The following is a 13,170-nucleotide window of genomic DNA, read 5'->3' as shown; positions in this document are numbered from 1 at the left end:
AGACGGAGCTGGTAGTGCCACTGTAGTTAATGTTGCCTGATGTTTTCTATTAAAAGACCCTGTTTTCAGTTATTTATAATTTTGTCAGACTTTAAGCATTTGGGCTGAAATTTCCCATGCTGGGGGTTTGCCTTAGGCTACATTTCTTTCTTTCTTTTTTTTTTTTTTTTTTTAATTTCATCAAAAAAGGTTAAGCTGCTGCCAAGAACGAGATTAGGGAAAATATGTTTTGTTTGTGTTTAAAAAAAATTTCTTGCAGTTGTTTTGTTGAGAAGCACTGGAACTTCCATGCTTTGGAGCAAGGACTTGAAATTTGGAGGGAGGCTCCCTCTGGTGTTAGGGATGTCTTTTGCTGTCCCAGAGAACATCAGCCAAATTTGACTAAGCCTTTGAAAAATTTCAATTTGCATATGCTCAGTAGAGACTTGTTAGAGTTTGGCCGCTAAATTCTCTGAAGATTCCAACTTTGCTAGGTATGCTCCATTTCCTCACCACTCCTGCATACTGCGCATGCACCATCCCCACAGTGTGACTGAGCATGCCGTAATCCCTGACTTCATGTGCTTAATAGAACTTTCCCTGCAATTGCTGAATGAGGCAGGGGTCCTGTAAAAAAAGTAACGTGATCATGTCACTAAAGGCTGTCTCATAAGGCATATGCACAACGGGGCTGAATTAAAATTGCATAGTCAGTCATAATTTTGGAATTTTTCAACGTTTGAGTGCTTGACTTTGCAACCTTAGTGTTCTTTTAATGTAGGATTTTGTGTAAAATCTTATATATTTGAAGAATGGCATGTTAGGTTTCTGTGCTCCACTCTCTGAAACAAGCAGGGTGGGTCCCTAACTGTGGGTATGTTATTCCTTACAGGGAATATTTTCAGGGAGTCAAGTAAATACCATCAGTTCTCCTCTCCCCAATTTTACCTTCTCCCTGTCCTGTCTCCCTGCTGTTTACCTCTCTAAGTCTTCTTCAATTAATATTGTAACAGTCCATCCTGCCTTTCCTACTGGATGCCATAGCCCAAATTCCAAGTGGAAGGGTAAATGGGTGTAAGTTACATTTCTTTACACTGACCTAAGGGACTGTAGGTCAGTGTAAATGGCTTGACAAGGAGGCAGAAGAAGGTGTAAATTAAACTGGTTTATGTTCCTTTATATTCCCTGATGAATCTGGTCCTATTTATCTGTCCTGTCATGCTATATCAGCACTCCAGAGGCCAGCTTCCAGGGAATGTAGTGGCACAAGCTGAGTGGTGGCAGTCAGGAGCAAAGGAAGGATAGACCATTAGAACCTTACACATAGTTTTTTTTTAAGTTTATTTAAAAATTAAACTATTGGCCTGGTTTTGAAGTGAAACCAGATTTTGACTGCAGCTACCTAGCAATACACTCCTTACCACTCCTGTGTCTGTGACACTCCATAGAGAAAGTGATAAGGCACAAAAGGGGAAGTTGGAGGCTCTTCTTACAACAGCAAGACTGTAGTAAATAGTTCTCTGTCATCTCTGTTGATCCATAGAGGCCTTGATTGCTAGATCCCAAAGTAGACTCATGGAAAAGCTAGAAGAGTTGTGTGCCAAGCAGTCCAAGGCATTGTCTCCACGCCACAGGAAGCCATTGGCAACACTTGCTCACTTTCAAGAACACCAAGGAGATCAGAAGTAGGTCCTGCTCTCTAGGAGTTAATTTTTGCACATACTGGGTGATTATGGTTGGGACTGTAGTAAGAATGTATGGGAATTAATGATTTCACTTGGGTGCCTTTCCATAGCCCTGTACCTTGCAGGAATTTAATAGCACAGTAGGAATGTGGCATAGTATTTTTATTTTCTTAAGGTGAGGAATTGCATGTGTTTATGGTAGTGTTGAAAAGAAAAGCTAACAAGAGTTACCCAGGCCAATCCATTGAAAAAGGTTGTGATGCATGCAGCCAATCTGTGCAACAGTGAAGGGCTCATAGAGCCTGTCACACTCAAAGGGTGGGATTGGCAAAGGCCCCTAGGAGAGTTAGGTACCTAACTCGCATTGAATTCAATGGGATTTAGGCATCTAACTCCATTAGGGTCCTTTGAAAATCCAAAGCGGAATGATCTGAATCTACTCACCGGTGCCCCAACTACCCCAGTGCAGCCATGTGGTAACAAGGTCCCAATCAGGTGCCCATTGAAGTCAAGATTCCCATTGACTTCCATGGGTGCTGGCTCAGGCCTTAAGTGAGCAACCCCCTTGCTGACTCAATCCACAATGACCAGCTCTAGATGGAGACACATCCAAGGCAGTGCAGGGCTTGCCAAGATGAGGAGCAAACTAAGGGTCAGTGCTCCATGTCGTAGTGTTTGACTGTCTTCAGTAAGGTGCCTTTCCATGCAGCATTCTTGGAGAGGGGGAAGGGCACAAACACAACCTCCTTTCTCTGGCTCTCCCAGAGTATTTGTCTTTGCTTATGTCTTCCAGTAGAGCACAAAAGAGCTTGCAATCTAAAAAGAAAAATGGATGAAGTGTGGGAGAATGGGATTGAGCAGACAAGCCAAGTGATCAGGCTGATGAGTGGCCATGTTTTGATTATTCCATGGGGGGCTTGGGGTTTGTATTTTCTCTCAATGGTCTCTTGACCTCGCCATTATTAGCTGGGTGTAATTTCTTTCAGGCATCACTATAGAACAGGATCATGAGGAGGAATCTGAATGCACAGAGGCAGTGGCCTTTCAGACGCACTCATGGAGGATGTTCTATGCATAGAGGGTGGTGTGGAAGAAATGGTAGCGAAAGAAGCAGACAAACTGGGTATCAAGGATGGCATCATTGGCAGAGCAGGGAGGACAGGGGCAAATCAATAACCGACAAAGGCAGATTATTAGGGAAGGGCAGAGTTATGGGGATATTGAAGGGGAGGACAAGAAATGTGAACATGATGCGGTGAAGATGGGGTAGCCAGTGGAGGTGTTCAAAGACAGGAATGATACGATGTGGTCTTAGTGACTGCACTTTGTGCACATGGTAGTGAGAGAGAGGACTGTCCGGGAAGCCTAAGGAGGAGGTTACAGTAATCAAACCTGTGCCTGTCTTTGAGATTGTAAGCTCTTTAGGGCAGGAACTGTCTTTTTCTATATTCTACAGTGCCAACTTCACCATCAGTGCTTGAGAAATAAATAATAGTTAACCCTGGGACAAGAGGTCCTAAGAGGTCCTAAGAGGTCAGAAGATTTTCCCCCTCCAGCTGGGGATAAAAATCAGAGCATCACCATCAGGTCTCTAAGCAGTCAAGTGTAGGCATCTCCTCGGAGGGGATCAGAAAATTCTATTTTCTGCCCGGTCTGGTCAGGTTGATTTTATATGGCTATCTGTGCCTCTAACTAAGCAAGGTCATTGTTTGAAAATCAGAGATTCCTCAAAGATATGCAGTACAGTCGACTTTTTGGAAACAGACAGACTGTAAATCTTTAGCATTTCAACTCCTGTCTAGCCCAGACCTGTGTCACTACAGTGCTGTGGATGCAGATCTGAACTCTATTTCATGGGGTAATGTCATGTCTGTTGAATTCAGCAGCTCTGAAGTTTAAATCTTGGCATTTATGGTAGTGTTCTTCTACCATGTGCAGAGACCGTGAGTTGGAACCTGTGTAATAGTCAGGAGTGCAGTCCCTTTCTTGATCTATTTTCATTCCAAATGTATGTCCTGTTGGAACTCTTCTCCTAGGAAGATAAATAATATCTTGAAACGATGATTTATATTCTCAGAGAAATCATCTTCCCGCCATCTCCCCAGAGCTGTCGAAGTATGGACATGCCAGAACTGCAGTGTACAGCAGAGCCCCCAACAGTGTACATTGATTTACGGGACGCTAAACCACACAAATCAGCATTACCGTCGGTTGAAAATCAAAGGTAACTTCTGGGGTCTGATGTTAGTGAAAAACGAGGGACCGAGGGCACGAACCTGAAGGTTGTTGCAAATCCCATGCCCGTGGTGAGCAGTACCATGAAAGGCTTTCTTTGCTGTATCACTTCCTCTTGCCCTTGGTCTGGAAAGGGTAGCCCTCTGGTGGAGTGAGTGAGCATTTGGAAGGGAAACTATAAATCCAGGATAGATGGGCAACCAAGGGATTGTTGGCTCTGCTTTTTCAGTCTCCTGTGAGACTATGAGGTGCCTAGGAGAGTTCTGGGAGATTGGCCTCTTTCCAAAGACTCCAAAAGCTCTGGCAGAGGGTCTCCTCTAAAGCTAATGAGTCTGAGAAAGCTATTTGCTTCCTCCCCAAGATGCAGGGACACATAGCATGTCCACAGGGTGAGTGGACAACATTTATCAACAACTAAGTAGAGACTTCTGTACTCTTTTCCCAGAGATGCTTAGCGATGGTTCTGGCTAGAAAATGGCTTTGAAGAAAACAGCAATCTGAAGAAACCTTGTAGATAATGAAGACAAGTAGATGTTTTAGATGCACTCACCTAACACCCCTGGGTCTAAATGTATTTCATTAAGGAGTTCTAATTTAACTCACAGGGAGGTTAAATTTTACTACAGGCTTAAATTTAGCTAAAAGCAAGTTGTTCCAGTAAAAACAAGCATAAGATTGTCCTTCATGACCCCAGGATGAGTTATGTTGTTAGGGCATCAAACGGTGTGTATCAGTTATTGGGTATTTGCTGTTGGGAAGATACCTCTGAGGAGCTGTCTCCATGCAGTTTTAAAGAAATAAAAGATTTATTATTATTATTTTATTTTATTTTTTATTATTATTGCATCATGGGCCAAATCCTCAGCTTGTATAAACCTAGCTCTAGTGAAGTCCGTGGAGCTGTGCCAGTTGATATCAACTGCAGATCTGACTCCATATATTTTCTTTAGCATCCCATTGTTTTAAACTTGCATCTCAGGCATGACTAAGACAGCACATTATGGATAAATCCCCCAGGCTGGTTGTTAATATTGTGACCATGAACAGAGGTGTCCAGTAATCGGATCTCTTTGCTTCATAGCTTGAATGACAGCTCCACTGAAGACGAGGAGGATACAACAGTTAAGGACCAACAGAAAACAAAGGCGAGAATGCAAGATTCTTCCCAAGGACCACGGTACAAACTACATGAATCTTCCCCTTTTCATGAAATTGAAATGATCCCCAAAAAGACTGAGAGTGAGATCTCACCTATTAAAATATTATCCAGCAGTGATTCTCATAGCAAATCTGCTAAGTTTAATAGTTGAAACAAAATGTTTCAGTCTGGATCAGTTTTGTGTTCTTTCTGCTGCAGCCACAATCAAGATGCTGGAGTTAGAACATACTTGTTGATGCTTGAGGCAGAATAGAATTCACCTTGCTCTTTTGCAGCTATATGGAATCTATAGGGATATCAGGAGTAAAAAAACATTTTTGTTGTCAGTAGATGAAACAGACATGGCTCAAAAGACACATGCAGAATAGACACAGACAGTAGGAAAAATGCCTTATTTTTTTTCTGAGCCACTTTAAGTAACTTGAGAAAATTGTTTTTAAATAACTCCAAATCAAACATTTTAAAAGACTATGGGCATATACTCCTACCCAGCCTCTTTAGGAAAATGATCAAACAGAAGCTAGAAATTGACATTGATCTAGCATGATTATTGCAATATGTGGGAAGAAAAACTCTCAGATCTCCTTATTTGTCTGGGTATAATGTGAACAGTCGAGGAACTCCTGAACTGTAGATGCTTCTGTATGCAGGGATGCCAACACCTCCCTATTGCCAGACTTGGGACCTGATTCAGCGAGGTAGTTAAGCATGTGCGTAACTTTAAGCATATGAATAGTTACTGCTCACATGCTTAAAGTTATGTATATGATTAAGTACCTTGCTGAGTCAGGGCCTAAACGTTTCACCCATGTATGCTCGGTGTTATCTTTAGAAGCCGTTTCCTGGTTCTTAATGATGCACTTATACCTGAATTAGAGCAGTAGAAGGAACAAGCAGAACATGCTGTTTTGTTCTGTTTTTGGTAGACCCAATTACTCTTATTTTTAAAAATAGTTTTGAAAGAATAAATGATTCACCAAGGAACAGAGCCCAACCACTCAGAATGATTTAGCAGCTGAGAATAGTCAGAAGCCAGAACCAAGCAGGAGTGATCAGGCACACTAGGTGCTCTCATTTGTGCTGGTATCAATCCAGAGAAACTCCACTGAAATCACTGTGCGGTACAGCAGTGTAAATCTGGAGTCCTATAAAGCAAAACCTGGCCAAATCAATTTTGATTAGTTTTAAAATTGCTCACAAAAATTAAAATAAAATGCCTGACAAATATTACTGTTTCCCTGTTCCCACGTTAGGAAATCTGGTCATCTGAGCAGGCAGAAAACCCTTGGGCTGAATTCTGATCTCATTTACTTGGGCCTTGTGCTGTTGTCACTCTACTGATCTGGGTGGAGTTACACCTGAGTTACACTGGGCTAGAATCTAGATGGTCCCCTCCCAGGGTAAAGCCTGCAGGAGGGAGAAATCTCTGAAGATCTCCTGAGAGAGACACAGAAGTGCCCTCAAACCTGGCAGATCCCCAGGGCCACGTGTAAGAAATCTCTGTACTCATGCACCACCAGTACTCTGGCCCCTGACCTTTCCCACCTCATTTCCCTAGCAGGGCCAGCAAACTCCACTTGGTTCATTCACTAAATTTCCATATGGAGCAGGGTCAGATTAGGTCACCAATGTCTTCACCCTACCCCACTAGTTGCCTCCCAGGAGGAGAAGCAAGCACAGAAGTACTTTAATTGTCACATCTATTCCTACTGGAGACAGATAAGTATCCGATCAGAATCACTGCAGGGACATAGTGATATGTTAGTAGAATCCTTACTGCTAACTTACCCTCTTTGCTCTTGCAAATGACTCATGATTGTCCAAGGTCTATTATACCAAGGCATTCTCCTGGCGCCACTGCTATCCATGCACAGTCGAGGCAAGGTCAGGAATGAACAATCATCACTCTGCACTTACATTAACAGTTTACCTGGCAACAGATTTAGAATCTGAGGCCCTGGCCTTATGGATGCTGAGAATGTCATTCAGTTCACATTCATTATTTTCGGTATCTGGCAGGGGAGGTGTTAGCAAACCCACACTGCTTAGTCATTCTCCTTAATGGTCCAATTCTTACAGTAACCAGGGGTTTCAGGTGTCCAGGAGAGTCTTGTCATCTCTAGAAGAGGTCACAGGTTAAAGTGGTGATTCCTAATAAGAGACAGAAAAGAGGAGACCCTTAAGAAAATAGAAGTGGGAAGCCTAGCTGTAGAATACTCTGTGTTCTGAAAAGTACAAGGTTAGTTTGAATAATTCACAATAGCATGCAGGCGTATACTCTGCAGAGCCAGAACACTGTAATATCAAACTCAGACAGCACATAGCCACTTCTCTGGGTCCAGATAATTCTCAGCTGCCTCTTTCAGAACCGAACAGTGACATCTGTGATGCTCCTTTCCTGACGAACAGTGACATCTGTGATGCTCCTTTCCTGACACTGCAATCAGCCCAAAAACTGGTGGCCCTCACCCTTTACCAAACAGCTTGGGAGCTCCTTCATCATCAAAATGATACGCAGCCACAAAACAATTGTGTGCTGATGTTGTGTTGCAATGTGATGCCATAATTTTGCATCATCATGACCCAGGGAAATCACAGAATTGTGATGTTGATAATTCAACAGTCTCATTTCCTCAAGTGCTGGGAGGGAGAAGGCCTCCTTCATCTCCCTTCTATCTCTGATAAGAATTATTGGGGGGGAATCTTATCCTCTCTCTTTATACCTACCTGACTGACTGCTGGATGGGAAAAGGGTTCCATGGGGGGAGCTGTGGACTCTGACTTCCAGTCCAGCAGTCCATTTCCTGAGTGCTCCTGAGACAGGCATTGTGCTCCTCTGTCTGACAACCAGGAAGAGTGAGTGAAATGCCGGTCAAATATCTATCCCAGGACAGCTGCACAGAGGGCCAGGGTAAACTTTTCAAAGGCCCCCATGTCCCATTTTCTAAAGTGACTTGGCTCCTAAATTCCATTGTCTTTCAATGAGACTTGGGCTCCAAAGTGCATATGGCACTTTTGGAAGTGGGACATAGGCTCCTGAGTCATGTAAGGGCCTTTGAAAATGTTATCCCTCCATCTCTAGAGCCAGAAGCTGTCCATACCATAAACCACTCTAGATCACAGTCCACTGCAGTAAAAAGTCAGAGTGTAACTGGCCATCCCCTCTCTCTCTTCTTCTGCAGAGGCAAATAATTAGTCCCATCACAAAGGACAATGTCACCAGACCCTCATGAGTGCTGTCGATGTTCATAGTGTTACTACCCTAGATCAATCCAGCAATGTCTAACTGAACCACCTGGATGCCCAAAGAATTCCAGGTGGGCTCATGGTGGCATATTCTATCATTTTTGAGCTAATGTTAGGACATCAAAAACCATTATCCAGGTGGTCTTCTGTGCCCTGCTTTGCGCTGGCAGTCAAATTAGGTTCCTCAGTAAGGATCTGCTAATTATAATGCTCTACGTTGGTTTAATCCATTTGATTTTTAATTTTCAGGGATTGCACCGGGAAAAGCCTGCTGTTGCAGCAACTCCGTAACTTCCGTAAAGAAGCATCTCAGCCTCTTGCTAATGAGGTCTCTAAGCAGGTGCTAAGAGATGAAGGAGAGAGCCAGGATCTTGAGAGCCCAGAAGAGATGGGCACCCTGAAAATCAGGAGAAAACGCTATCTAAGAGTGAGAGGGGAAGCAAACAAGGTGACTTCCAGGTGTCTGGTGCACTCAGACTCTCAGAGGGTCAGTCCTGCCTTGCCAAACCATGTGAAACATGGAGCTGATCCTTCAAGGGAAAACCAGAAAGAGACTGAAGACACACTACATTCAGGAAGTGCTCCAGAACCCCCTCTAAATAAAGCAGCAGAATCCCCAAGGTACTAGAGAGTTTGGAGTAAAGCCATCAGTGGTGATTCTGAATGCCATTCCTGTAAGCATCCATCTAGAGCAGTGGTTTTCAACCTGTGGTCCGTGGACCCCTGAGGGGCTGCAGATTGTGTCTGAGATTTCCAAAGGGGTCAGCACCTCCATTCAAAATTTTTTAGGGGTTTGCAAATGAAAACAGGTTGAAAACCACTGACCTAGAGAGCATATTACTGGCTGCAACCTAGGGGTGCAAGGTTGTCTGGCTCAGTTAGCTAGAGAGGATCTGTATGTTTGTTATATTTTGCAGGGCAGAAGAAAGCCTGAGAGAGCTGTCCGTAAAGGAAAAGCAGATGAAAGAGAAGCACAGGAGGCAGAGACTCCAGGAGCAGCTGGAGCGATTGCAGCCTCAACACTCGGTTACTGGAAAGCAGCCCATGGCAGAGAAAACTCCTGTTTTGTTTCACCCGGTTAGTATCTCAGCGTAGGAATGCTCCTTTTAGAGTGTCTTGCTTCCTGCTGATCCCCTTTTGAAAATTCTGGGACGAATCTAGACATGACCTCAAAGTCCAAAAGACCTTTTCATTCTAATACTTGAAGGTTGTGTTATGGCTCTGTTTTCGTGGGCTAGCTTCATGGTTCTGCCATGCCTGGCCATAAGAGCAATCTTGAGAGCTATTCTCCTTTACTTACGCACCTCCTTCCACTGCCAGACCAGTGCCTGTGGAGAACACCTGCATTTCCCAAAGGGGCTCCCACTGCTGGGGATGTGGGGTGGAATCCTGGCTACATTAAAGTCAGTGGGAGTTTTGCCACTAACTTTAGTAGGGCCAGGATTTCACCCAGAGTTCTTGTAGCTTTTTTTAAAAAATGAAGTTTATTTTTATGGTTTTAAATAAGTTCCTAGCTTCAATTTGGCCTCCTGTCCCCAGAGTCTTGGCTTTCAGTACTGCACCCACATCTGGATAGGCAGCAGGTGTGAAAGGAGGATTGTGATTTTAGTTAGTTTCTTTCCTTGCAGTGTTTGATCTTTGCCAACAGTGTTCTTAAGGGATCACAAAGCCATTTGAACTCTCTGAAGCCTAAAACAAGGCTCAGAGAAGGGGATCATTTCTCATTTCCATGAGATCTACATATTGAGTCCTGATTTCTCACTGCACTGATTTTGCTGCTGGCAGTGCCCTCCATCCCCGCAGAGGGTGGTGGTGAAGCAGGATTTCCCCCTACATTTGCTCCAGGTCCATTGGTAGCAATCGCTTTGGCTTAGCAACAATAGAAAACATTTCACTTAGTGCTAAAGTCTTGTGGTCTAAATGCACTTGACAGGGGATGGTCCATTCAAGTTTGTGCATTTGTAAACAAATGTGACTTCATTGGATTTCTTCATCTTAAATATTCATTTTTAAAACATTGGATTTACCACTGATGAAAGGTGTTGGATTGACAAACCTACCAGCTGAAGTCCTTTGTGTCTATAGAGGAGGGACAGCAAGAGCAATGCAGTGCACAGTTCTCACATAGCATTCCACTAAGGGGCTTAGTTCTTGTTCTAGAGGGACCTTCTGTAAGGATTTCTTATCTGTAGTCTTCAAACCTGTTGAGTTTGTGGCCTGTCAGAAGCTGTTAATGAGCTCCTGTTAGTGTTGGTTAAGATGTGGGCACTTGTTCATTTGGAAATAGATTGAGTCTCACCAACTAATTTCTTATATTGCACCAAACAATTGTCAGGATGCGATATATTTTGATCACTATCAACCTTTGTTAGATTTGAACCCATGTAATAAAGGTAAAAGACTCCCTAATCCAATGCTAATTTCATAAACTACCCAGTCTCCCAACTATAACTAAATTCACGATGCACTGTGGTGGAGCCAACCAGAGAACAGCCCACACTGAATGCAATCTGTGGGCAGCTTCTATCCAATTCTTGTTCATGAAAATCCATTATTAAAATTAAAAAGAGAAATTAAAAATATGTCCATATAATCCATCAGCGACAACTGTCCTTCTTAGAATTATTTGAAATTCACTTTGACAGTTAGCAGCATTTCTGGGCTTCAAATTAGAACAGTTTTTTCTTTCTTCTTCTTTCTTTTCTTTTTTTATTTGCACAGACAGAAGCAGAAAAACTGAGACTGTTTTGACATCTGAAACTGAAGAAGCTATAATTTGGCAGCTGTGTTGCTCAGAGATTTGGAAATGAAAATATCTAACACCAAATTTTTTTTTTTAATATATATATATATATATATATATATATATATATATATATATATATATAACAAACTGGAGTCTCTGAGAGGGTAGCACACTATCAAATTTGTTTTCTACATACTTTTTTTGGCAGCGATAGACATTCAGATTTGGAACATGGGACTCCTGACCATCCTAATGTACATCAGTAATTGAATTGAATAATAATTACAGAAGCTCAGAATCCCTGCACAGAGTTGTTAGAAAGTAATACAGAGTTTTTATAAACTGTGTGACGATTACATAAAAGGTTTCATTTCAGCTCTTGAAAGCAACAAAATTCAGACTTAATTTCATCACTGTCGCCTTAGCTTAACCTAATTCAGTCAAACTCTGTTCACAGTTTCTGCTTTCAGCAGAGTGGCAATAGCATAAACAAGAATCATTAGATCTGGGGTAACATTTTAAAAAATGCGTAAGTGACTTATGAGAGTAAGGACCAGTTTTTCAAAGGTAATTAGGTGCCTAAAGATGCAGATAGGTGCCTAGTGAGATTTTCAAAACACCCATTGAAATCAACGAGAGTTTGGCACCTAAATGTTTGAAAATATCACTAAGCACCTATCTGCATTGTTAGGTGCCTAAATACCTTTAAAAATCTGCCCCTAAGTCCAATTTTCAAAAATGACTTTGTCATTTAGGAGTCTGAGTCCTATTGACTTTCACTGAGACTTAGACTTCTAAATACCTAGATCACTTTTTAAAATGGGATTTAGGCTCCTAAGTCACGTAGGCACTTTTGAAAATGTTACCCTTGTTCCGTTGGGCCAGATTTGGATCTGTCATAAGTAGATGAAATATTCATGAAAGTCTAATTGAGTGGGGACATAAACAGTTCTGTAAGGTACATATGGGGTTTAAGCAATAACATAGTATAAAGTTTCACAGATTTGGTTTCAGTAGATGGACAGAAATAAGTGTAACTTATGTGCAGTGGTGAAGAAGGTATGTTGGTTGCAGGTAAAACAATTTAAAAAGAAGATGTAAGATAAAGTAGCGGCACCTGCCTTTTAAAGTTACTTATCTTGCATACTCTCCTAGCTATGTCGACCTAGTAGGTATGTTGACCCTGCATCTGGGAGCCAGCCTCCCAGCCTGGGTCCACAGACTAGTGTTAGTGGGACTAGTGCTAGACATTGCAACACAACTATTTTTAGCATGCTAGTGAAAGCCCCACTAGTATGAGTATGTGGACCCAGACTGGGAGGGATGCTCCCAGATGCAGTGTAGACATACCCCTAGTGTCAAATCAGTACCATTCATGCTACTGCATCTCTTTCTGACTCCCTTGCACTCCTGATTCCATTGGATTCTGTGGCAAAGCTGTCATGGATGTCAGGGAGAGCATGATCAGACACGTGACCTGGAACTTACCTGCCAATAATGCCATAGCTGAATGTAGCCCTTGTGACTAAACATATTGCATTATCTATAATGAGCCAAATTCAGTGAAAGTTATTCTTGCTTTACACAGTGTGACTGAAAGTAGAGTTTGGCCCGAAATATAAGCAAAAAGCCTTGAACTACTGAACTACTTGAGTTAAAGACAGAGTGAAAGACAGCCTGAAATCAGATAATTTCAAAAATGAAGTTTCTGATCATTCACCAATCTAGATAAGGTACTTATATGGTCCCATTGCCATAGTATCTGACTGCATCATGCTCTTTAATGCAGTTGTCCTTGCAACACATCTGGGATGGGGGACTGGGACACACAGAGATGAAGTGGTTTGTTCAAGGTCACAGTGCAGGTCATTGAACCCAGGTGTCCAGAGTCCCAAGCTAGCAACCTAACCTCTGGATCATCCTCCCTTTCTATGCCAGCTACCCCTGAGTAGCCTGCCAACTTCAGTGCTCTTGAATGATATTTTCCAATGAACTAAGAGCCTGATCCCTCAAAGATTTTCACAGATGAGTAACTTTACTCGTGTGAGTAAGCTACTCATCTGGGTACAGTCTTTTTGCCAGATCAGGCCCTACCTGACTAAACAGGGCAACAAGATAAA

The 13,170-nt window shown here is 42.5% G+C and overlaps 1 protein-coding gene across 1 annotated transcript in view; it reads left to right on the top strand.

Moving 5' to 3' along the window:
* The window catches only part of DNAAF8 (dynein axonemal assembly factor 8), a 152,035-nt gene that overhangs the window by 19,364 nt on the left and 119,501 nt on the right, over positions 1–13,170 (top strand). Inside the window, exons 6-10 of the mRNA XM_054043183.1 lie at positions 1,523–1,664; positions 3,742–3,888; positions 4,981–5,076; positions 8,554–8,925; positions 9,222–9,381. Coding sequence (XP_053899158.1) covers positions 1,523–1,664; positions 3,742–3,888; positions 4,981–5,076; positions 8,554–8,925; positions 9,222–9,381 — 917 coding nt within the window. The remainder of the gene's footprint in view (positions 1–1,522; positions 1,665–3,741; positions 3,889–4,980; positions 5,077–8,553; positions 8,926–9,221; positions 9,382–13,170) is intronic.

Source organism: Malaclemys terrapin, chromosome 10, assembly GCF_027887155.1.
Source record: "Malaclemys terrapin pileata isolate rMalTer1 chromosome 10, rMalTer1.hap1, whole genome shotgun sequence".
Classification (NCBI taxonomy): domain Eukaryota; kingdom Metazoa; phylum Chordata; order Testudines; family Emydidae; genus Malaclemys; species Malaclemys terrapin.
The sequence above is the reverse complement of the archived record's forward strand: the minus strand, read 5'-3'. Positions and strand labels throughout refer to the sequence as shown.